Source organism: Nicotiana tabacum, chromosome 17, assembly GCF_000715075.1.
Source record: "Nicotiana tabacum cultivar K326 chromosome 17, ASM71507v2, whole genome shotgun sequence".
Lineage (NCBI taxonomy): Eukaryota > Viridiplantae > Streptophyta > Magnoliopsida > Solanales > Solanaceae > Nicotiana > Nicotiana tabacum.
The window spans coordinates 13413086-13440779 of record NC_134096.1 but is presented as its reverse complement, the minus strand read 5'-3'; the positions used below and the strand labels follow the sequence as shown (position 1 = coordinate 13440779).

General features: G+C 39.0%; 1 protein-coding gene across 1 annotated transcript; it reads left to right on the top strand.

The window, feature by feature from the left end:
- Positions 1 to 637: 637 nt before the first annotated feature.
- On the top strand, positions 638 to 24844 carry LOC107759088 (DNA-directed RNA polymerase II subunit RPB7). Its single transcript, XM_075234039.1, has 6 exons — positions 638 to 881; positions 993 to 1158; positions 2448 to 2498; positions 2870 to 2935; positions 23192 to 23260; positions 24285 to 24844. The coding sequence occupies exons 1-6, from the start codon at positions 766 to 768 to the stop codon at positions 24348 to 24350; spliced, it is 534 nt and encodes a 177-aa protein (XP_075090140.1). The 5' UTR covers positions 638 to 765; the 3' UTR covers positions 24351 to 24844.
- Positions 24845 to 27694: the final 2850 nt, after the last annotated feature.

The window sequence follows — 27694 nt, the reverse complement described above, 5'->3', positions numbered from 1 at the left end:
ATCCATTGTAATATCCAGCATATAAACTAACCAAGTATTCTGCTCGAACAGAGAGAGAAGGAAGAGAGAGAGAAAGAAGAAAATTTTGTTGGGATTTTGAGAAAAAATGGTATGTTAATTGAAAGAAAGAGAGAGAAAAAAGAGAGAGAGAAAAAGAAGAAAAAATTTGAGAGAGAATCTTGTGTTAATTGAAAGAAAAAGAGCAAAAACATAAATAACATATTTCATGTCTCAATAGTAGTATGTACTATTTTGTTATAAAATAGAAAAGGTAGTTATAGAAAATAATATTTTAAAATAATTTTGATTTATAATAAATATGATGTATACCTTTACAACATGAGTTAAAAACTTAAAATTTCCATAACACATACTATTCGAGGAGGTTTTAGGCCTTCTTGGCCTTTTACAATATTAAATTTAAGAAAATATCTTTTTTAGATTTCTTATGTGTAAATGAAAGATCTCTTGCGTGAAAAAAGTAAATCTCCCATATATAAAAAAAGAAAGAAAGAGTAGAGTCATAAAACTAAAAATAATTTTGTAATCGCACACCAAATCATGTTATAGTTGTAGAAATGTTGCTTTGTCAAATTGGTGACAGGGTGTAATGTGTATACTTACCCGGCCCATTTTATATTTTCTGGACAGCCTCTGCATCAGCTATTGGTTCCGTTTCTGTTTGAGAAATACTGCATCTCTTCTCCCTCACTCGCTCAACACCTCACTCAGCTGCTCCTTTCTCAAGTCTCAACCAGACCAAACATGTTTTTCCACATAGTATTAGAGAGAAACATGCAGCTTCATCCCCGTCACTTCGGCCGTGATCTTCGCGAAAAACTCGTCTCCAAACTCATGAAAGATGTAGAAGGCACTTGCAGGTTTCATTTAAAAAAAAGCAAACCCTAATTCATATCAAATTTTGCAATTTCCTTCTGATTTAACATTAAATTTGGTTTAAATTGATTGCCTAAGATTTTGGGGTTCTTCAGTGGTCGGCACGGTTTCATAGTGGCGATTACTGGGATCGAAAGCGTTGGGAAAGGTTTAATTCGTGACGGGACGGGTTTTGTTACGTTCCCAGTGAAGTATCAATGCGTTGTGTTTCGACCTTTCAAAGGTGAGATTTTGGAAGCTGTTGTTACCATGGTTAACAAGGTAAGAAATGTTTCATTGCACTAAAATTTTGTCATGATTCACATGGCTTGGAATAAAATTAAATAGTCGAATCGACTAGTTTGGGATTCAAACTTAGATTAATTGATTGACCTATAGATATTTTCTTTATTACGGTGGTTGGCAAACAACTTATGTGCACCTTACTATTCCACCTAGTCCTTATAGTCAATTTGGAAGAAGGAGAACTCAAGCTCTACGTACTATCTCCCACTAGCACTTACCGGCCTTGTAGTCCATTAGGAAGAAGGAGAAATGAAGCTCTATGTACTACCTCCCACTAGCACAGTTACAAGGTAACTCTGCGTACCAAGGTTTAGGCAGATTGGAGAAAGTTAGCTAGTGTTTTATTAAAATGGATCATGATACATATAGGGCTCGAATAGAGTGGACTTGATGCAGATGAATTAAATAGTTGAATCCAACTGGTTTGGATTGAGACTAATATTGATTGACTGACCTATAGATATATGATTGTCAAATATACAATGTTCATTACATTAAGGTTGGTCATGATTTCTATGTAGCGAATAAAGAATCTTCAATAGTGTATAAGGGATGTAGACAATCATATAGCTGACTCTAACTAGTTTGAGATTGAGACTTAGATTAATTGATTGATTGACTTACAATCTATTTTATGATTGTGAAATACTGTAGATAGGACTTATCCAAGGTTAGAAATTTTCATTGCATTAAAGTTGGTTATGATTTGCATAATATTGACATGAGTTGAGTTTAAATGGAGTAACAAGTTCAGTTACTGTGACATAGTAGTAGTTGTTGTAAAGTTGGCAGCTTGAATAGTGTAGAATGGAGATAGGCTATCATATATCTGACTCTAACTAGTTTGGGATTGAAACATAGATTATTGATTGACATAGGACACATTATGAATATTTAATTAATTGGCCTATGCATATTTATGATTTTGGACATTGCATTTGCAAGGAAAAAGATTTCATTGTATTTATGTTAGTCTTGGTAGTGAACTCTAATTAGTTTTACAAGATAAATTAATTGCCGGTTAGGAATGAAATGGTCTCAATAGAGCAGAATGTATATAGAAGATTCATATATTAGTCGGGGCTCAAAGAGACTCGGACACCCGATGCAAATAAAAATAAAAAATAAAAAATAAAAAATAAAAAAATAAAAAAATATAGCCGACTCCAAGTGGTTTAGGCGTAGTTGATCTATTGATTGATTGGTAAAGTTAATTAAGTTTTTTCCCTCTACCTATAGATACTTATATGTGTGGAATATTGCAGATGGGATTTTTTGCTGAAGCAGGGCCTGTGCAGATTTTTGTTTCAAATCATGTGAGTTTGTCTCGGATCTTGAATATTTAGACCAGCATATATTGCTGATCCGCATACCTGCTCTACTTTTTTTTAGCATTGCATACCACTGGGGCACCCTGCTATATATGCATGAGTGTGATTTAAGTTATATCTTTGAAAATTTTGTAAAAGTTGTCTTGCCATCTTGAAAATTATTTATTAGTTGGCAGTGAAATTCTATATATTCGAATTATGTTTGTTATTTATAGTTCAGAGCATCTCTGATATATGTAAAAGTAATTATTCTTTTCCCAGTTTATGCTAATATACACTCCATTTGATGCATGTGAAAGCTTACATAGGACCTTTTTCTCACATTTGCTTGTGTTTGACCCTTGGATTTCCTGCAGTTGATACCAGATGACATGGAGTTTCAGTCAGGGGATGTGCCAAACTATACAACTTCAGATGGCTCGGTATGTAATATTTATTTGCCTCTATGTTGCTTAAATCCTCTAAAAATGCCGCTGCACCCATGTCGGATCCTTGATGACGTCCAATCCTACTCTCGACGTGAGTAATAGTACGGTCATTAGCAATAATAAACCCTACTAGGTTGGGGTCGAATCCCACAAGGAGTGTGGTGTGTGCTAGAGTGTCAAAATGTGTGAGAACTTGATGTTTCCTAATGCAAGCTCCAAACAAAAGAGTGATTGTTCAATTACTTCTAAAGACTTCTAAAATTACTAAACTAGGCTAGGAATTTTATCGAACACGTAGAGTGCAAGTAAAAATGGTTTGTTTTCTAATAAGAGAAAGACCTGGGTTATAACCTCAGTATGGCATAGTTAGTTCTTGGGTGTACTTAGCTTGCCTAAATACTTTGAATTAGTAATTATGATACAATTATTAGCTACCCACTAGAATTTTTCAACTCTAGCAAGCTTATCCCTAGATTGTTCTTCCAAACCCAAAGGAATGCACTAAAACCTAATTGATAATGAACCAAGTAGGGATCTCCCTGTTCCTAGTTTGATTTCATTAACCAAGCTTCATTAATTCCTTAATAAGCTCAAATCCTTGCTACTTGTTAACTACCCAATCCAATTTTCACCTTTCCAAGTTAGAAATAGACGACAAAGGGTTCAATTAGTGTTTGCAACTACCAAATTAACAATAAATCATGAAAACAAGTAAGATAATCACAACCCAAGTAATAATAAACAAGATAAACAAATACCCATTCACATTAATGCCATAAGAGTTTATAATCGTAGTTATAAAGCTTAGCTACTCATACTAGAAATGGAAAATAAAAGTTGGATGAAAAGATAAACATAATTAAAGATTAGTAAAGTAAGAAAATCCAAACACAATGGTGAAGATCCTCCAAATCCTTGATGAACTAGGTTAAAAACTGTTGTATTACTCCAAAGAATGAAAAATGACCTAAGAAAATGAGCTAAGATTCTATTTATAATAGCCGGAAAGTCTTGATAAAAATGCCTCTGCAGTGCTAAATCACCGAGTCGAAAATATTTCGTCTTCACGTTTTTGCTTCTCTTCCATTCAAGTCTTGCTTCCGATGATTTTTTTGTACTGAAATCGTGGAGTGGAAATATTCCGTCCACCTAGGCAGATTTTCAACTTTTTCAGGTGTCCAAAATCATGGAGCCGAAATTGTTTCCATTTTCAGACAAAGGAGATAACAAAAGAAAAGTATTGTGGTTAGGAAAAGGAAAGGAATAGACCAAGTATGCAGAGTAAAAATAGAAGATATACGTGACCAAATTTTTCAGGCATCCGTCCAGAAGAGTAGCAAGCTACCTTTCTTTGATCCCCCTTCCCGAGCAGGGAAGAGAACTATCTCCATGTTTTTTCTTAGTCTTATAGGCTTGAACATTTAACCAAAATTCTTCATTTTTTGGCTTTAAAAACGGTTCCACGATATAATATCACGGGCACAATTTCTGCTCTTTCTTCGGTTTTCCAATTCTTCCATCTCTCGCTCCAAATTCCATCTCTTTTATCCTTTTTGTTCAAATCCTTCATCAACTATTTACTTTAGGCTCGAACACCTTAAACCAACCAAATTAAGTTAGTTTAGTCTATTAAATTGTACTCAAAGAACCTTAAAACTCAAAGAAAGGTATGAATAAGTTGGCATTTTCGCCAACTTATCAACTCCCCAAATTTAAGCTTTTGCTTGTCCTAAAAGAAAAATAAAATGACACAAAACCTTAACACACCAAAGCATCCGAGTTTTATGACTTTGGTTGGTACCGCCAATTAATCAAAAACATGGGAGCCATCAACAAGAATTGTTAATTTCAAATTTCAAGATCAAATGCTAAATCATCATTAGAATCAAGAATCAATCACACCATGACACCAAAGTTTCAAATCTTGTCTCTTCGTCACAAGGCAGCCCTTTTATCTCTCATTCATCTTCATTGGAAAATGACACACCTAGTCCAATTCTCAAGTTTTCATGTACCCTCGCAACAACAAAGGATCCCAAACGCACAAGATTGCATTCAACACAAAACAGGATATAATCAAAGAAATATTCCCCCAGTCTCTCAAAAGATGTTCAAGTGCACATTATTAGTAGTATAGGCTTGCCCGTCATGTAGATCTCAACTAATGCAGGCATATCTAATGAAGAATCACTTGGGCCAGGGCAGAGGATTCCAACTCAAGGTCTAGACTTGATAGATTTCTGACATCTCCCACATGGGATGAGCTGGTGCCGAACGTGCTGCAGATTCCTTTACCTAGGTTGATTTCAGATCATTTGCCTATTTTGCTAGATGGATGCAGAGGGAGGGGGGGTGCGTGCTCCCTTCCGATTCGAAAACATGTGGTTGAAAGTGCCAGGATTCGGTGACAAGGTGAAAGAATGGTGGACAAGCTACGGGGTATCAGGGACACCTTCATACCGTCTTTCGAAGAAACTCAAATTGCTCAAGGGAGATATTATTAGGTGGAATAAGGAGGTTTTTGGGAGGGTAGAGGTTAAAATGAGGGAGCTTATGCATGAATTGGGGGATTTAGAAAGAGGGGAAGGGGCGGGGGAGTTAGACGAATCTGAGAAAGAGAGATTGGGGGAGGTTAAGAGGGAAATAGTCGAGTTAGCAATAGCTCAGGAGACTAGTTGGCGGCAAAAATCGAGGGCGCTCTGGTTAAAGGAGGGGGATTCGAATACCAAGTTTTTCCATAGGGTGGCGGTCGCAAATCGAAGGAGAAACTTCATAGAGTACTTAGTTGTGGATGGGGTGAGGATTGATGGAGAGGAGGAGGTAAAAGGGGCGATAGTGGGGTTTTATGAGAACTTAGATAAAGAGGAAATTAGTAGGAGGCCGACTTTAGGGGGAATAGAGTTCAACCATACAAGGGAGTGAGACAGCGAGTGGCTAGAAAGGGTTTTCGAGGAGGAGGAGGTGCACGAGGCTGTGTCGAGTTGTGCTGGTGATAAGGCCCCCGGGCCTGATGGTTTCTCCAAGGCTTTCTTTCAGCTCTTCTGGGGCACCATCAAGGGGGCCATTGAATACTTCCATGCGAATGGTGTTTTCGAGAGAAGTATCAATGCTTCCTTTATTACTATTGTGCCTAAGAAAGAAGGTGCATCTTATATCAGAGACTACATGCCTATTAGTCTCGTGGGGAACATTTACAAGATTATTTCTGAAGTGCTTTCCAACAGACTATAGAAGGTTCTTGACATGACTGTTTCGTCCTCCCAGAATGCGTTTGTGGAAGGTAGGCAGATCCTGGATGCTGCCTTGGTGGCAAATGAACTTGTAGACTCCAGAAGGAAAAATAGAAAACCCGGCTTACTATGCAAGTTAGATCTTGAGAAGGCTTTCGACCATGTCAATTGGGAGTTCCTGGACTTCATTATGATGCGGATGGGGTTTGGGGAAAGATGGAGGGGATGGATAAAGTTCTGTATTTCCTCAGTCAGATTTTCTGTCCTGGTTAATGGTAGCCCGTGTGGTTTCTTTGGAAGCTCCAGGGGTCTCTGGCAAGGTGACCCCCTATCCCCCATGTTATTCATTCTAGTGATGAATGCTCTGAGCAAAATGATGGATCATGCGGCGGGCGGAGATTTCTTGAGAGGATTCTCAGCTCCTATTGGGGTTCTCAGTGCTCAAAAAGTCTCACATTTGCTTTTTGCGGATGACACACTGGTTTTCTGTGATGCCGATATGGATCAGTTGACCTACCTGAAGCAGGTCCTGCAGTGGTTTCAGTTAGTATCAGGACTCAAAATCAACATCGGCAAGTGTGAGATTTTCCCGGTAGGTGAGGTTACTAATATTGATGCCTTGTCTGGTGTTCTCAGATGCAAGGTGGTCTCCCTTCCCACTACTTACCTGGGCCTCCCTTTGGGCGCTTCATATAAGGATACTACGGTTTGGAATCCAGTGATCGAGCGGGTTGAAAAAAGATTAGCAGGGTGGCAGAAACGGTATTTGTCAAAACGTAAGGAAGTGCTTATCAAAAGCACTTTATCGAGTATGCCCACCTATTACTTATCACTATTGCAAGCACCGGTGAGTATCACAGAAAAACTGGAGCGACTTCAAAGGAACTTTCTGTGGGATGCGGCGGATGGAACTAGAACGTTTCATTTAGTGAATTGGCAGACAGTCACTTCCCCAAAGAAGTGGGACGGACTTGGAGTGAAAATTCTTAGGGTATTTAACAGAGCTTTAATGGGAAAGTGGTTGTGGAGATTCGGGGTAGAAGAGCATGCTCTATGGAGGGAGGTCATAGTAGAAAAGTACGATTCAACGGGAGGGGAGCGATCACAACACCTTTCGGGTGTGGCATGTGGAGGAGCATCATGAAGAATTGGGAAGCATTCAGTGGCAACATCACTTACAGGGTTGGAGATGGAAGGAGAATCAGCTTTTGGAATCATAGGTGGTGTGGAGAGGATACTCTGAAGGTCTCCTTCCCCCACGTCTTCAGAGTTTCAAACCAGAAGGAACTGATGGTCCAACAAATTCGCAATGAGCATGAAAGGGGGTAGTATGGGACCTCTCATTCAGGAGGAACATGCAAGATTGGGAGATTGCGGAGCTCCAAGTTTTGTTGGCACTGCTATACGGGCAAGACAGGCTCCAGCCATCCATCGACTCTTGGAGATGGGGCTTGTGTGGCGATGGTTTGTTCGTCCTTTTACCAGAGTATGTTGGTGGGAGAGGAGACCACTTTTCCATACTCCTCGATATGGATTCCTAGGGCGCCCACGAATGTGTGCTTTTTTGCATGGCTAGTGGCAAGGGGAGTGATCTTGACTGCTGAAAATCTCCGAAAGAGGGGAATTACACTTGTTAGTTGGTGCTACATGTGTAAAAGCTCAGGGGAAGAAGTTGATCACCTTATGTTGCATTGCCCTGTGTCCTCTGCTTTGTGGAGGGCAATCCTGAATCTTTTTGGTGTTCAATGGGTGATGCCAAGCTCTGTAAAGGAAATGTTATATAGTTGGGGCGGTTTTCGTAGAAGAAGAAAGCAAAAGGCGTGGAAGTTTGCCCCGTTAGCTCTCATGTGGGTAGTATGAGGGAGAAAAATAGGAGAGCTTTTGAGGAGATTGAGTCTCCTTTTTCACATCTTAAGAATAGTCTTTTATCTTTGATCGCTTTTTGGTGCACTCATTTAGCCCCTACTTGTATAGAAGATTGGGCGTCTTTTGTAGAGAATCATGTTCTGATGTAAATTCTCTACGTCTTTGGTATACTTCGTGTACACGGGAGTTCTCTCCCTTTTGATTAATACAATTTACCTTATCAAAAAATCTAATGAAGAATCACATAAGGCTTAAGTGAGTTGTAATATAGGGTAAGATATCAAGTTGGATACCAAGTTGGATACGTAGTGACTAAAGACTCCCCAAGCACTACAAATTGCAACATTTCAACGCACACTTCCTTGTCAAAATCTTTCCACACTTTTTGCTTATTTTTTCAATTTTATCATCTTGTCACCCCTTTTATTTCACGATTCTTTTTTTTTTTCAATTTTTATTTTTATTTTTTTATATATATATATTTTTGGAATATACATAGGTAGGGTACAAATATGGTAAGATGACTTTCACCATTAAATCAATTTCATTTATCTACAATATACTTTTCCTATCATCTCCCCCAAGCTTAGGCTAAAAGCCTAAGTTGTAGCTTCAAGTGCTTAAGAACGTAGCGACATCAAAATAGGTCAACACAAAGGGGAAAGGCTTGTAATATGGTTGCCAAACAAAAAGGCTAAAGGCTCAAGGGAGTTTGACTAGGATAAACATGCAATGGGTATGCAATTCAAGGTACAATGTCACAACCTAAGCCCATAGCACGTATTGTCCGCATTGGCCTAGGCCCGCACAAATTTGTCTTTTTGGGTTACGCCACTTCGAGCCCTAAAAGCGCGCGTACCATGTGAACATGTGTCCTGCCTTATAAAGCTCTTCACTTCCTCTCCTATTCCAATGTGGGATTCGCCTAATATGACATGTGTACCCTCCTTCAGAAGCTTGCCAACCTAGAAGCCTGGCAGTCCTGCTTGACCCGTCCTCATCAGCCCGCCCTCCGTCATGGGCATCACATTCACCCCCTTTGGGACTCAACGTCCTTGTTGAGAATTGCCCCACCATCGTATTGAGGGAAATTCGGCTCTGATACCAAAACTTGTAGCAACTCTTTTGGGAGGATGCCACTTCCGAAACAAAAGCTAGTTTAATACTTACAACATTCACAAGAAACTAATTTACAAAAGATATTCATCATAATTTAGTAGCAGAAATAGGCCTATGCGAAAAAGGTTTTAAAAGGGCGATATTTTTTTTCATAATACACTTCGCAAAATTTCGTAAATGAATACAACATCAGAGTTTCAATTAAATGTGGTAGTACCCTTCTGTTGAAGTAACTTCCTAATGGAATTATATTTTTCATTCAGCACCACCGCAAGTTCATATATACATGAATTTCAAACTTTGCTAATATAAAAAGAAAACTATTCTCCTCGTTTGTACATACTTACAAAGCAAAAACTTAGTACATGACAAGAATTGAGTTTTTAGCATACCCTAAAACAACAAAACAAGTCACAAAGTTAAAGTTACAAGCTTATGGTCTTGTGGTCCAATAAGCCTCCAAAATTTCATACATAAGTGTAATATATGGATGATGTACAAGTCCCAAAATTATACAATTTTTTTTTTTGATGAAGTAAGTAATTATCATTAATAAAAGACATTCAGAAGATGCATAATACAAGGCAGCCAAAAAGTTAGCTCTAGAGCTATGTCTATGCTAGAATTAAGGAGCTAACAAAATCCAAAAAATTATCAACATTGTTTACATGGGAATGAAAATGCCAGCTAAACAGTCTAACTAAGCATCTGGCCTTAATAGTGTATGTTGGGGTTGAGATCCCATCAAAGCATCTGCTATTCCTTTCAGTCCAGACACTCCAAAAGATTGCGGCTGGGATCATCCTCCAGATCCTTTTTGTTGGTTTTATCAACTCTCCAAAAATGCTAACTAATAAATGCTTCCTTAATGTTCTGAGGCATGACCCAATGTAAACCTAAAACAGAAAGGAAAAAGTTCCAGAGATCAACTGTGAGAGGGCAGTGTAGAAATAGGTGGCTGACATTCTCTGAACTTTGGTAGCACAAATAACATCTGTTCACTAAGGTTATGCCTCTTTTGTTGAGGTTGTCCTGTGTTAAGCATGCTCAATTAAGTGCTATCCAAGAAAAGCATGAGACTTTCAGAGGTAGTCTAATCTTCCACACATGTTTCCATGGCCAATCCTCCAGGATGCCATTCTGAGAGCACGGATGATAGTAATCAACTTTGACTGTGTACCTCCCTTCTTTAGAGCTTCCCCACAAGATTCTGTCAGGTAGATGTAGACTAAAGCTATAGTGTTTCAAGGCTGCAAGGAGAGTGAGTAGGTCATTGATTTCCCAATCTTGAAGATTCCTGCTGAAGTGGGGTTCCAACTATTGTTTTCTCTCTATTGGGCAATAGAAACATCCTTGTTACATGCAAGCTGATATAACCCCGGGTAGGGTTCCTGTAGGGTTGTGCTGCCAATCCATTTGTCTTTCCAGAATTTGATATGTTGACCATTGCCAACTCTGAAGGATGTGTTCTGGAAAATTCGTTTTTGTGACTGCTGATGTGTTTCCAAACTCCAACCCCATGTGGTAATGTGCTTTCCTTGGTACACCAGCGGCCTTGAGCACCAAATTTAGCATCTATAATTGTCTTACAATAACCTACCTCTTGTTGCCCATACCTCCAAAGCCATTTCATTAACATGCTTTTGCTGTGATTCTTCAAATTTTTGATACCCAAACCCCCTTGGATTTTTGGCTGAGTGACTTTGGACCATTTCACTAGTGAAAACTTTTGAGTTGTGCTGTTTCCATCCCATAGAAATCTTCTCCTCAATTTATCCATCTGCTTCAGAACTGAGCTTGGCATGGGGTATAGTGACATACAGTAAGTTGGAATACTATCAAGAACACTGTTGATCAATGTGAGTCTGCCGCCCAATGAAAGATATTGCATTTGCCATATTGCCAACTTCTTTTCCATTTTCTCAATGATGCCACCCCAAATATCTACTGACTTAAATTTTGCTCCTAAGGGGCAGCCCTAGATAGGTGGTAGGTAGAGAGCCTATTTTGCAATATAGTAAGTCTGCCAGCTCCTCTAGATTAGGGACTTCATTGACAAGATAAATGATGCTCTTAAGCATGTTAATGTGCAAACCAGAAAGAGATTCAAAAATCAGCAGAGTGAGGTTTAGATATGATACTTGAGAACTCTCAGCTCCACAGAATACTAGGGTGTCATCAGCATACAACAAGTGAGAGATAGTGACTGCATTGCCAGGGTTCCTTCCTACTTGGAATCCTTGTATCCATTGCATTTCTTTGGCTTTCTCCATCATTTGAGTGAGTCCGTCCATTGCTAGTATAAAGAGGAAAATTGAGAGGGGGTCTCCTTGCCTTGGGCCTTTTTCGTGGGAGAAGAAACCTACATGACTTCTGTTAACCAGCACTGAGTATTTGACTGTGGATATGTTGAAAAAAATCCAATTTAGCCACCTGTCTCCAAATCCCATCTCCTTCAGAATGTTGATGAGAAACGACCAATTTAATTGGTCAAAAGCCTTTTCAATAACCAACTTGCACAATATCCCAGCTTCTCCAAAACTTCATTGGCTATCAAGGAAGCATCTGTTATTTGTCTATCTTTCAAGAAAGCACTTTGTTGACCTGAAACAAGTTTGCTAATAATCTTCTTGGGTCTTTCAGCCAGAAGTTTTAGCAGTTATCTTGTACACGTTGCCTATTAGACTAATAGGTCTGAAATCCCTCAACTCTATTGCTCCTTTCTTCTTAGGTATAAGTGCAATGAATGTGGCATTGCAAGATTTTACCATATGACAATGCTGATGATAGTAATTAAGAGTATTCAAAATATCTGCCTTGATGAAAACCCAGCACTGTTGAAAGAAAGCCATAGTATACCCGTCAGGCCTTGGTGCTTTATCAGGGGCACATGCTTTCAAAGCTGCTAGAAACTCTAATTCATCAAATGGTGCTTCTAACCCTTCACTCTCCTCAGTGGTTAAAGAAGACAACCCTCCAAAGTTAGTTGTAGGCCTCCAAGGTTCCAACTCATGGTATAGTTTCTGATAATAATCTAAGATTTCTTCCTTGATGCGTATCTTGTCTTCAATTATGGCGTCACCCATTTTGAGTTTGTCAATATAATTGTTTCTTCTCTGAGAGTTTGCCATTCTTTGAAAATACTTGGTGTTCCTATCTCCCTCCTTCAGCCATAAACACCTAGATTTTTGTCTCCAAGATGTTTCCTCTGCAATTGCAATCTGTTGGAGTTCTAGTTGCAGGTTGAAAGCTTGCAATATTTCCTCTGCAGTCTGTGCCCTATGTTCTGCTATTTGCTCCAGCATTCCCAGTTCTTCAAGAGCTCTGTCTCTTTTTGTTTCGATCTTGCCATAAATCTCCTTGTTCCATTTTTGTAATGGCCTTCTTGAGGCTCCTTAATTTCTGAGATAGTATGAAGTCAGGAGAGCCTCTAATTGTGTAGGACTGCAACCAACCTTTTACTAAGTCCAGGAAACCTTCTGTTTAAAGCCACATATTCTTGAATTTGAAATAAGATGGTGAGTTTTCCGGTCTCCACTCCAACATGATTGGTTAGAAATAACTCTAGGCATTACAGTTTGCTTTACAGCTTTGAAGGTGTCACTCTATTCAGTAGAAATCAGGAATATGTCAATTCTTGAAGCCTGAAGTTGATCCTCCCCTCTTGACCAAGTGTATTCTGCTCCTTGTAATGGTATATCAATCAGGCTTAAGTCTAGAATTGTGTCAGAAAAGCCCTTCATTGCTTTGGACCTCCTTGTGCAGTTAAGTCTTTCACTTTCAAACCTACATACGTTGAAATCACCACCAATTACCCATTGATCAGACCAAAGCCCTCTGATTGATGCTAGTTTATATCTTATTTTAGTTCTTTTTGGGTTTGAGTGAGGTCCATAGACTCCTCTGAACACCCAGTTGAAGTCTTCTGCTAAGCTCTTGACTCTGCAAGATAATGTGAATGTTCCAGATTGGGAATCAACACAGTGCCAAAATCTCTTGTTACACATAATTAGAATCGCCCCTTTGGTGTCACATGAAGGAAGATCAACCCATGACACCCATCTGCTTCCTCAAATTTCCCGCTCCAGTTTTCAATTTTAGTCTCGTGTAAACAGAGAATGTCCAACCCTCACTTGTGAATGAGAGAGTTTAGCGTACTTCTCTTATTCCTATTGTTTAAACCCTGTATATTCCAACTCAAAATTTTTATCTTCATCTAGATTGAGTTTTTTGAGACTTGCCCTTAACTTTCTTGCCATTACCCTCCTGTAAACCCTATTCCAATTTTTTGAGTTCAGTTCCCCCTTTGGACTTCCCTTTCCTAGACTCCACCTCAGTTTGTGCCTGTTGTTGCAATTGAGTTCTTCTTCTCTCTTCCATTCTTAAAATAATGCCCATAATTTCATGTTCAAAGCCTGCAACATTAACCCCAAAAGCTTTATAAGCTTGTAACATTGCCATCTTTGTCCACCTTGATGCCTCGTATACTGTTGGTGTGTCCACCACTTGCATGCAAAGATCCTCTCTTTCATGCCAGGGCAAAGGGAGGAAATCATTGAGTGATTGAGAAGAGAATTCAGATTTCGGCTCACTAACCCTTGGTGAATTTGCAGATAATAATTGTGGCAGTAGAGGAGGAGGATTAAAATGAATCAAAGGCTCTGCTTCATCATCGGCATCGAATTAGTGTGTGAAGTTTCCCCTGTGGTGTTGGTTGCCATGACTTTGGAGGCTTGAATTTCGAGAGAGAGTGGATCGTAGTCGGAAGATGCATGTGAAGGAGACGACTTAAAAATGCATGGGTCCTTTATTGGCCCGACTGCTCTCCAAAAAATATTTGATTTGGGCCTTTTGTGGTTTATCCTGTGCTTTAGGCCTGTTGAATAATAGCTAGAACTGAGGCCCTATTTAAATTCCCTTTGTTTGACCTGCCTTTAGTAGTAGCTTTGACGGGCCGGTTTCCCTCATTTAGAATGACCCGATTTTTTGAAATACAATTTCTCTCCTTCACGTCCCCTATTGACAGACTGGTAGATGCGACCTTATAGAGAGGCACACTGTTCGAGCTCTCCACCAACTGCTTCGCTGCTTTATTTGGTACGAGGTTGTGACCAATGGGTCTTGGAGGTGCTCGGTCCTCCTGCAGAATCTGGATATCGAAGCCTAAGTCCCCCACTTCGAGATTCAAGTTCGCCGGAGTTGTCCCGTTTGAGTTCTATCTGCATCGATGTAGCCTCCACACTTGTCGCCTACAAATATGAAAGTCTCCGGTGACCAAGCGTGCAGAGGTATCCCAAAAGCTTTAATCCGTCGATTCTTCGACCTGCTGCCCGTATCTTCTGTTCCGATGATCGGCGACCACCACGTTAGCGACTAATGTCTGCCGTTCCAAAACCAGTCCTCAACTTTGATTCTTATCGCCTCTTGGCTAGAAGGGAATTCAAATAAGAAGCGATTGTGATCTATTGGGGTAACTCTGAGCCCTGCTGAGATTTTCCATCTTGTAGTGAACCATTTTTGAATGGTTTCTGCATTAGGATTGTAGTGGAAGGGGTCATTGAAAACCCCAACTAAGCTCGTGGAAAGTGGGTGTGTATCCGCCATTGTCACTATGTTAGAGCTTGAACTCGTGGGGGCATCCGACCAACTTCCTATTCTTGCTGCTTCGTGATATTTTTTTTTTGATAAGGTAAATTGTATTAATCAAAAGGGAGAAAAAACTCCCGCATACAAGAAGTATACAAAAAGTAGAGAATTTACATTAGAACATGATTCCCTACAAATGACGCCCAATCTTCTACACTAGTAGGGGCTACATGTGTGCACCAAAAAGCGATCAGAGATAAAAGACTATTCTTAAGATGTGAAAACGAAGACTCAATCCCCTCAAAAACTCTCCTATTTCTCTCTCCCCAGACTAACCACATGAGAGCTAACGGGGCAAACTTCCACGCTTTTTGCTTGCTTCTTCTACGGAAACCGGCCCAGCTATATAGCATTTCCTTTACAGTGTTTGGCATCACCCATTGAACACCAAAAAGATTCAGGATTGCCCTCCATAGACCCCAGGACACAGGGCAATGCAGCATAAGATGATCAACTTCTTCCCCTGAGCTTTTACACATGTAGCACCAACTAACATGTGTAATTCCTCTCTTTCGCAGATTTTCAGATGTCAAGATCACTCCCCTCGCTGCTAGCCACGCGAAGAAACACACCTTCGTGGGCGCCTTAGGAATCCAGATCGATGTGTATGGGAAAGTAGCCTCCTGTCTCACCAACATACTCTGGTAGAAGGACTTTACGGTGAACAAGCCGTCATCACGCAACCCCCATCTCCAAGAGTCATAAGATGGATGGGGCATATCTTGCCCGTATAGCAGTGCCAATAAGTTTTGGAGCTCCGCAATCTCCCAATCTTGCATATTCCTTCTAAAAGAGAGGTCCCATACTATCCTCCCTTCATGCTCCTTGCGTATTTGTTGGACCATCAATTCTTTCTGGTTTGAAGCTCTGTAGACGTGTGGGAAAGAGACCCTCAGAGTAGCCTCTCCACACCACTTGTGATTCCAAAAGCTGATTCTCCTTCCATCTCCCACCTTGTAAGTGATGCTGCCATTGAAGGCTTCCCAGTTCTTCATGATGTTCCTCCACATGCCACACCCGAACGGTGTTGTGATTGCCTTGGTCCTCCAACCCCCTCCCGTGGAATCATACTTTTCTGCTATGACCTCCCTCCATAGAGCATGCTCTTCTACCCCGAATCTCCACAGCCACTTCCCCAGCAAAGCTCTGTTGAATACCCTGAGATCTTTTACTCCAAGTCCACCCCACTTCTTTGGGGAAGTGACTGTCTGCCAATTCACTAGATGAAACTTTCTAGTTCCATCTGCCGCGTCCCAGAGAAAATTCCTTTGAAGTCGCTCCAGTTTTTCTGTGATGCTCACAGGTGCTTGCAACAGGGATAAGTAATAGGTAGGGATACTTGACAAAGTGCTTTTAATAAGCACTTCCTTACCGCCTTTTGACAAATACCGTTTCTGCCAGCCTGCTAATCGTTTTTCAACCCTTTCAATGACTGGGTTCCAAACAGTAGTATCCTTTTTCAAAGCACCCAACGGTAGACCCAGGTAAGTAGTGGGGAGAGAGCCCATCTTGCATCCGAGAACATGCGACAAAGCATCAATGTTAGCAACCTCACCCACCGGGAAAATCTCACACTTGCCGAGGTTGATTTTGAGTCCTGATATTATCTGAAACCACTGCAGTACTTGCTTCAGGCAGGTCAACTGATCCATATCGGCGTCACAGAAAACTAGGGTGTCATCCGCAAAAAGCAAATGAGAGACCCTTCGGGCACTGAGCACCCCGATCGGAGCTGAGAAACCTCTCAAGTAGCCTCCACTCGCCGCACGATCCATCATTTTACTCAGAGCATCCATCACTAAAATGAATAGCATGGGGGATAGGGGGTCACCTTGCCTGAGCCCCCTGGAGCTGCCAAAGAAACCACACGGGCTACCATTAACCAGGACAGAGAATCTGACTGTTGAAATGCAAAACTTGATCCATCCTCTCCATCTTTCCCCAAACCCCATCCGTTTCATAATGAAGTCCAGGAACTCCCAATTGACATGATCGAAAGCCTTCTCAAGGTCCAACTTGCACAGTAATCCGGATTCTCTATTTTTCCTTCTGGAGTCTACAAGTTCGTTTGCCACAAGAGCAGCATCTAGAATCTGCCTACCTTCCACAAACGCATTCTGGGAGGACGAAACGGAAAAGTCAAGAACCTTCTTTAGTCTGTTGGAAAGCACTTTAGAAATAATCTTGTAAATGCTCCCCACTAGACTGATGGGCCTATAGTCTCTGATACAGGATGCGCCTTCTTTCTTAGGCACAATGGTAATAAAAGAAGCATTGATGCTTCTCTCGAAAGCACCATTCACGTGGAAGTACTCAATGGTTTCCATCAACTCCCCCTTAACAGTGTCCCAACAGAGCTGGAAGAAAGCCAAGGAGAAACCATCAGGCCCAGGGGCCTTATCACCAGCACAACTCGATACAGCATCGTGCACCTCCTCCTCCTCGAAAGCTCTTTCTAGCCACTCATTGTCTCCCTCCCCTATGTGGTTGAACTCTATTCCCCCCAAAGTAGGCCTCCAGGTAACTTCCTCTTTGTATAAGTTCTCATAAAACCCCACTATCGCCCTTTTTACCTCTTCCTCTCCCTCAATCCTTACCCCATCTACAACTAAGGACTCTATGAAGTTTCTCCTTCGATTTGCAATCGCAACCCTGTGGAAAAACTTAGTATTCGAATCCCCCTCCTTTAACCAGAGCGCCCTTGATTTTTGTCGCCAACTAGTCTCCTGAGCTATTGCTAGCTCGACTATTTCACTTTTAATCTCCCCCAATCTCACTTTTTCAGTTTCATCTAGCTCCCTCGCCCCTTCCCCTCTCTCTAATTCCCCCAATTCATGCATAAGCTCCCTCATTTTGACCTCCACCCTCCCGAAGACTTCCTTGTTCCACCTAATAATATCTCCCTTGAGCAATTTGAGTTTCTTCGACAGACAGAATGAGGGTGACCCCGATACCCCGTAGTTGGTCCACCATTCTTTCACTTTGTCGCAAAATCCTGGCACTTTCAACCACATGTTCTCGAAGAGTTTCCAAATAAAGATAATATCCCGAAGAGTTTCCAAATAAAGATGTTTCAAGTTTATACACAAACCTTGGTGTTATACCACACAATATGTTCTACCACAACTTGAGGAGTTCAAATCTTCTATGCTATAGACCAAACCAACTTGTCCACTTCCTCAAACAATTCCTTTTAGCTTGTACAAGAGTATATATACACCTTAAATACACAATAAAATACCTATTTAGGTTCAATGAATCAGAATGTCGAAACTAAACATGATATTGGTGAAAATCACCTTAAACATTTATAACAGAAATTCTGGACAGCAGAACTGTTTTGTATTGCGACTCAGTTTTGAGGAGGTAAACGGAAAACTAGACTTTGTGGACTTCATGAAAGTTGTAGATATATGTCTAGGGGTTCCAGAGAAATTAAATCACCCCAATATCAGTTTCGTACAAAAAGTTATGCTCAAGATACTAACAATAGTACAAGGAGAGTTTGTATTTTGGAGCCTGAACAAAAGTTATAGAGCTATGGAATAGCTTGGCTCACTTAAAACAAAGTTTTATACAAGGAGTAAGGCTGTCCAATGGGACGGGTCGGGACGGGCCTTAAACGAGACGGGATAAACGGGACGACCCGGTAGGCCCATCCCATCCCACTAACAAACGGGATGGGACGGTATGGGACGGGGCGGTTCGTGGACCCTAAGTGGGCCTTTTTAAAAAAAAATCTTTTAATTATTTAAGAATTAAATTTGGCAACGGCTAATTTTTTATAGATAGCAACGGTTATATTTTTAAAATTGACAATGACTAAGTTTTTAATTGCAACGGCTAGTTTTTTGACTTATTTAATAAACTTAAAACTTAATAAATTATAAAGAAACTAAGTAAAAAATTATAAAATATTAAAACAAAAGACTTGTCATACTAATATTTGCAAAGAATGCAAAAAATATTATTAATAGAACTTTCAAATTTCATATACAAATACAAGTCTTTTGAAGAGCACCTAATCTACGCAGCCACCTTATAGGATGGGTTCTGTTTGAACTAGGCCTCTTATTAGCCAATTACAAATTATCATACTAATATTTGCAAAAAATACCGTTGGCCAACGACTTTTTTTCAAAAAATAAAAAATAAAAAATCACGCGGGCTGGACGTGACCGGACGTCAACTGGCCGGCCCACCGGGACAAAATGGGCAGCCCGTCCCATCCCATGTCCTATTTACTATGGGCCCAGTCCCGTTTAAGAGTAAGTGGGCCGGGCCGACCCGTCTCGTTGGACAACTATAACAAGGAGATATGCTAAAATACTAACAGTTGTCCAGTTCAAAAACGGGTTTGGTAAAATTACCTCAAAAGTAAGAAGTAGCTTGTGTCTCGAACAAAACAAGTCTTATTGGTGATTTGGTGGGAGAATTTGATGAGAGGAGGGGAGTTTTGGGGTTTTCTTTTGCCAGAGAAAACGAATTTGAGGAGATGGTTAAAGATATTTCACAAGGGTGATATATATCACCTTGGATAAGGATGAAACAAAAAGGTGGCTGCCCAAACTTTTACTTCTTTGGATAGATATGAAAGGGTGGCTGCCCAAAACATTAAATATCCAATGTATTTGATAATAAATTTATCAAAATATAATAAGTGTTAAACATAACAACACCGTGAAGCTTCCTTGTAAATATTAACACAATCTACAGTAAGCAATTTTCATATAACGTCAAATTTACGTAGGGAGTACGAAATAAATATATCCTTACTATAAAGATATGATCAATTGTCAATGGATTCAACAGGATCTTCATGTGATGGATCTGAGCGATATCTTCTAAGCATAGAAACATGGAAGACATTGTGGATCTTATATAACTCCGGTGGAAGAGTTAGTTTATATGCAACTGGACCAACTCCCTCAAGTACTTCATATGGTCCAATAAATCGAGGACTAAGTTTTCCTTTTTGGCCAAATCTTGGCGCATGAGATAAAAGAGCTTAGAAACGAGAAAATTCCATTAGTGAAAGTCCTTTGGAGAATTCATTCTGGTAAAGAAGCTACTTGGGGACGAAATTACGAGACGAAATTTCTTTAAGGGGAGAGAGTTGTAACACCCACAAATTTCTAAATTAATACTTGCATTTTCAATTGACCATATTTTTATAATAAGGATATATTTACTTCGTACTACCTACGTAAATTTGACGGTATATGCAAATTGCTTAATTTAAATTGTGTTAATAATTACAAGGAAGTTTCATGGTGTTGCTATGTTTAACACTTATTATAATTTTGATAAATTTGTTATGAAGTACATTGGATATTTAATGTTTTGGGCAGCCACCCTTTCATATCTATCCAAAGAAGTAAAAGTTTGGGCAGCCACCTTTTTGTTTCATCCTTATCCAAGATGATATATATCACCTTTGTGAAATATCTTTAACCATCTTCTCAAATTCGTTTTCTCTAGCAAAAGAAAACTCCTCTCCTCTCATCAAATTCTCCAACCAATTCACCAACAAAACTTGTCTTGGTTGAGCCACAAGGTACTTCTCACTTTTGAGGTAACTTTATCAAACCCATTTTTGAACTGGACAACTGTTAGTATTTTTTAACATTTTTCCTTGTATAAAACCCCGTTTTAAGTGAGCCAAGCTATTCTAGAACGCTATTTCTTAGCTCTATAACTTTTGTTCAGGCTCCAAAACCTAGTTTTGCTTGTATTTACCTGAGAAAGAGTGGTGAAGTACAGGGCAGGTGCTGCCAAGATTTCTGTTTTACAAACCCTCCATGTATTACTGTTAGTATCTTGAGCATAACCTTTTGTACAAAATTGATATTGGGGTGAGAAGCTTATGAAACGGATCAAAGAAGTTAAAAATGGAGAATAAATTGATTTTAAATTGAGGGAGGATGGTGTCCTATTTTATCAAAATAAGTTTATGTGTTCCTAAAGATAACAACTTGAGGAAGGAAATTTTGATAGAAGCACATACTTCACCATATGCAATGTATCCTGGAGGTACTAAAATTTACCAAACCATCAAAGAACACTATTGGTGGAATTGTATGAAGAAAGACATTGCGAAATTTATTTCTAAATGCTTAGTTTGTCAACAAATAAAGGCCGAGCATCAAGTCCCAGCTGGTTTGCTACAACCCTTGTCGATACCAGAGTGGAAATGAGAAAGAATAACTATGGACTTCCACACACTCAAAGAAATCATGATGCAATTTGGGTTGTAGTTGATAGCCTAACCAAGAGTGCTTATTTCTTGGCCATTAGAGTGGACTACCCACTTGAACGTTTAGCAGAATTATACGTTAATGCGATTGTGAGGTTGCATGGAGTTCCTGTGGAGTTCCTGTTTCTATTGTATCTGACTGAGACCCAAGGTTTACATCCAGATTTTGGACTAGCTTGTAAGAAGCTTTGGGTACTAGGTTGAATTTTAATACTTCTTTCCATCCTCAAACAGACAGCCAGTCCGAGAGGGTAATACAAATCTTGGAAGATATGCTTCAAGCCTGTATTATTGAGTTTGAGGGTTGTTGGGACAATAAAAAAGAGTTCTTTTAGTCCATAGGCTAGAAATTGGGTGAACTTTGTTCTTGGGAGACTTGAGCCGTGCAAGAATGATGATGAGATTTCACGGGCAATTCGAACTGCAACCATCATAAAAAAAAGGGCCCATTGACGTTGGGGAAGATAATGAGAGCTGAGATTCTGTTAGCATGCAAGAAGGATAAGAAGGTCAAGTCATTGCATTTCCCGTGGGCTCTTACGGAGTTGATGAAGAAAGTACAAGTGCCTTAGTCAAAGGATGAAATTACAAGGTCCCAAGAATGTGAATTTATTTTCATTAAAGGATGATTCAAAACCTTCCAAGAAGAAGAAGACAGTCCACCACACTTGATATGTTGCCATCTACCTTGGGGGCTAGCCAGTCTGATGAGCTAGTCCCCACTATATCACCAGTCGTTGCTCTATTTCCAGGCTTCTGCCACAGAAGCAGGAGACCTGTCCACAACAGTCTTGCCATCTAAATGTCCAACCACGAAAGCTCCAGATCAAGCTGTATCCAAAGCTCTTACATCCATCTGCAAGCAATTAAAAGAATGTTAAGAACACGGTGAAGCTGATAAATGTGAATACTAAAGGAGCTTTCTTTTGCGCAATAAAGTCAATTCTAACAAAGCTGTACCAAGTCTTAGCAAATCAAGCTGAAAAAGCCAAAGAGAAGGTTAGAGATGAACAACTAGAAAAGATTGAAAAGACAGTCCATGACATGGATGGAAGACTTGGTAAAATTGAAAAGGCAATCCAAGTTGGCTTACCAGAGATGCGTGCAACAGTGAAATTTGTTTTCCGTAGAGATAGCTCAATTCAGGAAAGATTGGCGTCCCACAACTGAAGAAACGACTGATGTTGCTTTGAAGTAGTTTGCAACCATTAAAAACTTAGTCCACCATTGAGGACAATGCTAGTTTTTAAGTGTGGGGGAGGGAGTTCAAAACTTGTACATATTGCATCTTTTATTTTTGATTTGTTTTTTTATGTCTACTTTGTTTATATTTTCGCTTTCGTAGTTAACTTCTTTAGCATATGTACAAGTGGGAATACGAATCAATTTCGGCTCCACGATTTTGGATACCTAAAAAAATTGAGAATCTGTCTAGGTGGACGGAATATTTATGGCATCACGATTTCACTCCACGAAAATCACCTAAAGCAAGAATTGAACTGAAGAGAAGCAATTTCGACTCGACGTTTTTGCTTCTCTTCCATTCAAGTCTTGTTTCATGTGATTTTCATGGACTGAAATCATGGAGCTGGAAATATTCCGCACACCTAGGCAGATTCTCAGCTTTTTCAGGTGTCCAAAATCGTGGAGCCGAATGCCTACTCGTTTTTCTTTAGTCTTTTAGGCTTCAACACTTCACCAAAGTTCTTCATTTTTGGATTTCAGAACCGGCTCCACTATATAAATTGGTGGCCCCAATTTCTCCTCCTTCAGTTTTCCAATTCTTCAATCTTTTGTTCCAAATTCCATCTCTTTTCATCCTTTTTGATCACATCCTTCAACTGTTTCCTCTAAGCTAAGCTCAAACACCTGAAACCAACCAACTTAAGTTAGTTTAGGTTATTAAGTCGTACTTAAAGAACCTTGAAACTCAAGAAAAATGTATGAATAAGTTGGCAAAATGCCAATTTATCTATCCTCCAAAAATGCACTAATTTAGGAGGATCCACACGAGTGCCGCAACATTTTCGGAGGATCGGGCACATAGATTTGCTTTGCTTACTCTGACTATTCCTTTTCAAAAAATTCAGCTAATAGGTGTAACTCAATAATTGATTTATTTATCTGTTGCAGGTTAAAATTCAGAAGGAAAGTGAAGTTAGATTGAAGATTATTGGTACACGTGTTGATGCCACAGAAATTGTATGTCATCAGCTTTCCTCTTAATTTTGTGAAATTTCCTAGCGACCTTTAGTGATGCCCTAAAAATTTGATAATATTTTTACTATGTACAAAGTTTCCCACATTAGGTAACAAAAGTTGATTTTTTCCGATATGGTAACATCGTGATTCGAACCCGCAACTGTAAGGTTGGAGGTGGTAACAAAAAGCTGATTTTCTTCCATGATTCAACAAATAGCTGTTATAGAAAAATAGTTGTTAGAGACACTTGCTCTGGCCTCTTTCTAGTTAGTTGTCATTATGAAGATCCATATAGTTTTTAATGTTGACCTCCCTTTTGAATAACTTTTACTAAATTTCGATAGTCATGTAGTTTGGATTTGTTATCGCCACTTTTAGCTAGTGAATCCAAGTTTTATTTATTTTTGGGGTGGGATGAGGGATTTCTGTCAAGGGACATTAAGTGGCTAGGATAAACTAATATGACTGGAGAAGGTCCTGAAGCTGAGAAGAAGGAATATCTGGATGAAATTGAGATACTAGGAAATGTTATTTGTGCCGCTAAAAAATCTCTTGTGGTTGGGATATTAACCCAAGGGAAGTGGGGTAAAGTCTAAATACCGATACTGTTAATTCCTCTTTGGATAATAGATATTGTTACTGGTACTCTTGCAATCGGTTTAATATGTACTTTACTTTAGGTTTGTATTCCAGAATGGGTTTATTCTTGTTGTAATCGAATGATAATATTAATTTGCCAACATGAGAGTGTAAGAATTCAATGAGATTCCATTCTTTGTTAGATTCGAAGGGGAAGGCCACGTTGAGTTCTTAAGAATCATAATATTTTTTTTCTGAATGATAATAGGAAAGGGAGAAGGAGAAAAGGACCATAGGCACTGCAACTTTTTTATCAAGGATATACAAGCATAGGTTCCTAAGATAGTTTCAAGCAAAAATAAGAACTCCAACATTTTATATTTACTTGTGTTGCATGGATTCTTCGTTATCTCCCTCACATGTTGGTTCCCGTGTCCTGTTTCAGTTCTGTATTGGTACGATAAAGGATGATTTTCTGGGTGTGATCAGTGATCCAGGTGCAAATGCTTGAAATGCGCACATACTTGACCTTTGTATATAGCTGCTCCTGTACCTTTTTGAGGAGAAGTGATGTTTTCATGGTTGAAATATTGTAATAGAAGCTTCATGTAATTTCCTCTTTAGAACGAAGCCCAGATCGAGTTGATTTGTATCTGCAGCTAGATTCCAAGGTAAGGTTTGTCCTCCTTACTTGTACTTACCTCTTTCCTTTTTGAGGTACCATTAATTTAAGTCCACACTGGTGTTCCGCCTGGGTGGAGATGTTCATCTCCAATTTATGCTTCTATATTTGAAACATAAAAGGTTATATCTCTGGTTATGTGGGTTAATGATGCATTTCAACAGTGTTTTCAATTAAATGAGATATCTGTTGAGGGTCATATTTGTTGTCTTTCTCCTATTATGACCTTTTTGATTTCATGGAACAAATGAGCTTAAGGTTTGTGAACCAGTGACATCAATAGGTAAGAATTCTGCTATTCTACTTTTAGGGATTGACGCTAATATGTTCTGCTCCGTTTAGAAAAGAATGGTACTACTATAAGCTTTTCATTGGACAGAAATCTTATTGCATGATTAAGACACAAGTTCCAAAAGTCTTTCTTTTTTGCATGTAAAGCAAACATAATATTTTGGGTTTGATTAGTAATCAGGCAAATATTTTTTTTAAAAAAGATTTTAAGTTAGGCACTTGCCTTATGATCTATTTATTTATGTCAAATTAACCCAACTAATCTTGGCCTAAAACAAACTATGATCAGGTTATATATTGACATGTTTTAATCCTTTCAAATTTTGTTCAGAATGATAACTATTCAGCTGAAGTTTAATCACAAAGAAAGAAGAAAACCAACAATTTTAGTTCCTAGTATAGGTAACATGGTGATGACACCCTGAAGCGGTAGAGTATTTCTCTTGAAATTAACAAGAACGCTTGGAAGTTTTGGTCTCTTTAAGCCTATAGATAACCTAGTATGTCAAAGAAAATCATCTCCAAAACTGAAAATCTTTGCTGTTAGTTTAATATGGTGCTCTATTCCTTCAAAGATTTATCCCAAAAAAGGCATTGTGGATAAAGTAACTCAATGGCACTTCTTAAAAACTTTGGCATTATTTGTCCAAATTTATTACTTTTTCTCTCTCGTGTCTGAAATTGGAAAATTAGACGGGCAAATGATAGTGATGAACACTCAATAGAAAAGAATTTGTATTCAACAGAACAATAGTCTTGGAGAACCATCAAACACCAATTTAGATGGCAAAACAACTGCAACCCAAAAATTTAAAAAGAAAAAAAACAAAGAATGAAGAATTAAATTTGGATATCGTGTCTTAAACTCACAATATGAGAACCCCTTGGTTATGGTGTGCTTGGGATGACTTCTGGGTAATAGGCGGATTGACTGCCTTACCCGTATTGAAACACAAAATGAAGCCATGTCGGCCTTATGAACATGAAATACGAAAATCCAATAGTATCGAGGAGGTGGTGGTGATGGTGAAGGAGGGGGTGAGTTATAGTAGTAAGGTGGTGGAGGCCGGAGGGTATGGTGGCGGTGGTGTCTTATAATCGTAGGAAGGATGCTCAAATTCCTTGGATGCAATTGGTTCCTTGTAATGATTTTCCTTTGACATAGCTGGTACTTTGTAGTAGTTATCTTTTGGTACTGATGGATTATGGTACATATATTTTTGTATATGAGTAATTACCTTGTAGTTCATTTTTTTGTATCTTGTAATACCCTTTCTTAGACACTGATGGCACTTTGTAATAGTTTCTTGAAACTTAAGGCACCTTGTGATAGTTGTTAGACGCGATGATCTTTTATAGTAGTCTTTCTTTGATAAAAATGGTACTTTGTACTAATAATTAGACACTGAAGGTACCTTGTAGTATTTATTTTTCCGAAGAGATGACTGCCTTCTAGTGGTCTTTTGGAACCGATGATCAGAATTTGTAGTGATCTTTAGGTACATTTGGGCTTTGGCACCTTGTCATAGCGAGATTTGGCTATATGTGGTACATTGGTGCAGTAATTTTTTGGTGCCTTCGGCATCTTGTAGTGGTTCTTGGACACTTGTGGCACTTTGTAATTTGTCAAACTTGGCTGGTACGTTGTAGTAGTAATCTTGACTACTGCGCTTGGTACTTTATTGTAATGTGAAGCTGGTGGTTTATAATCACGTACTAATTCGAATTACCAGTTCAATTAAATTTGAATTGGCAAAAATTCAAGAACTTAAGGTCAAAATAGTTATCTACTTTAGATGGGGCTATTCTTTTCACTATCTGCTTAAGCTTGATAGTATATAATAACCTTAGGCACATGTGACGCTTTATTAATTAGGAAAGGTGCTGACACTCGTTTAGCAGAGTTTTATCACCTTCCATCCTAAATGCGCATCACATGCAAGCTTCTTCTTCATCACATGCGTACCTTGGCTAATTTGAAGGGCAACTTGTTACAAGCATAGTGCTGAGTAAATCGATGTGTCAAAACTAAGACCGAAAGAGTCAAATGGGTTTTTCTTTTTATCGCGATTTTTTCATGTCTTATAAATATTTTGAATTATTAATTATTGTGACTTATAAAACTTTTTACTGTTATAAGAGAAATCAAATTATGTTGGATGCCTACTCTTCCTCCATGATCTTCTCAAATGCTTAATGCCATATTCAATGACATATTTCTATGCTTAATGACATATTCAATGACATATTTTTATTCACTTTTCATGCCTATATAAATGCCTTGTAATAGATAGGAAAAACACACAATTGAAAAAGAAATAAGAATCTCTCTTCCTCTCTATATCTCTTAGCTTGTTTTTCCTTGTTCGATATTGTTATTTTGAGTTATATTTATAACACGTTATCAACACGATTGTCACCTTCATTTTCACAATCACATCCTAGTTGTGTTCGATTCTCCTTCAGTTTCAATATGTAAAACTTGTCAAAGCTTGAATTCGTGGCACTAGACATTAACGGGAAGAATTATTTATCATTGGTCCTTGATGCTGAAATTCACCTTGACGCTAAAGGTCTTGGAAATACTATTATACAAGAAAATAAAGCATCAAATCAGGATAAAGCGAAGGCCATGATTTTCCTTCGTCATCATCTACATGAAGGGTTAAAAACTGAATATTTAACTGTAAAAGATCCACTTGAGTTATGGATTAATTTGAAGGATCGATATGACCACCTAAAACTTACGGTATTACCGAAAGCTCGGTATGAATGGATACATTTAAGGTTGCAAGACTTTAAAACCGTGAGTATAATTCGGCTATCTTTAAAGTAAGTTCTCTATTAAAATTATATGGAGACACTATCACAGATGAGGACTT

Excerpts from the sequence above, each read along its gene's own strand:
- LOC107759088 (XM_075234039.1), top strand. The coding sequence starts at position 766 with ATGTTTTTCCACATAGTATTAGAGAGAAACATGCAGCTTCATCCCCGT. Across the intron at positions 2,499-2,869 it reads AGATTTTTGTTTCAAATCAT|TTGATACCAGATGACATGGA; the intron begins GTGAGTTTGTCT and ends GATTTCCTGCAG. Across the intron at positions 23,261-24,284 it reads GTGTTGATGCCACAGAAATT|TTCTGTATTGGTACGATAAA; the intron begins GTATGTCATCAG and ends GTCCTGTTTCAG.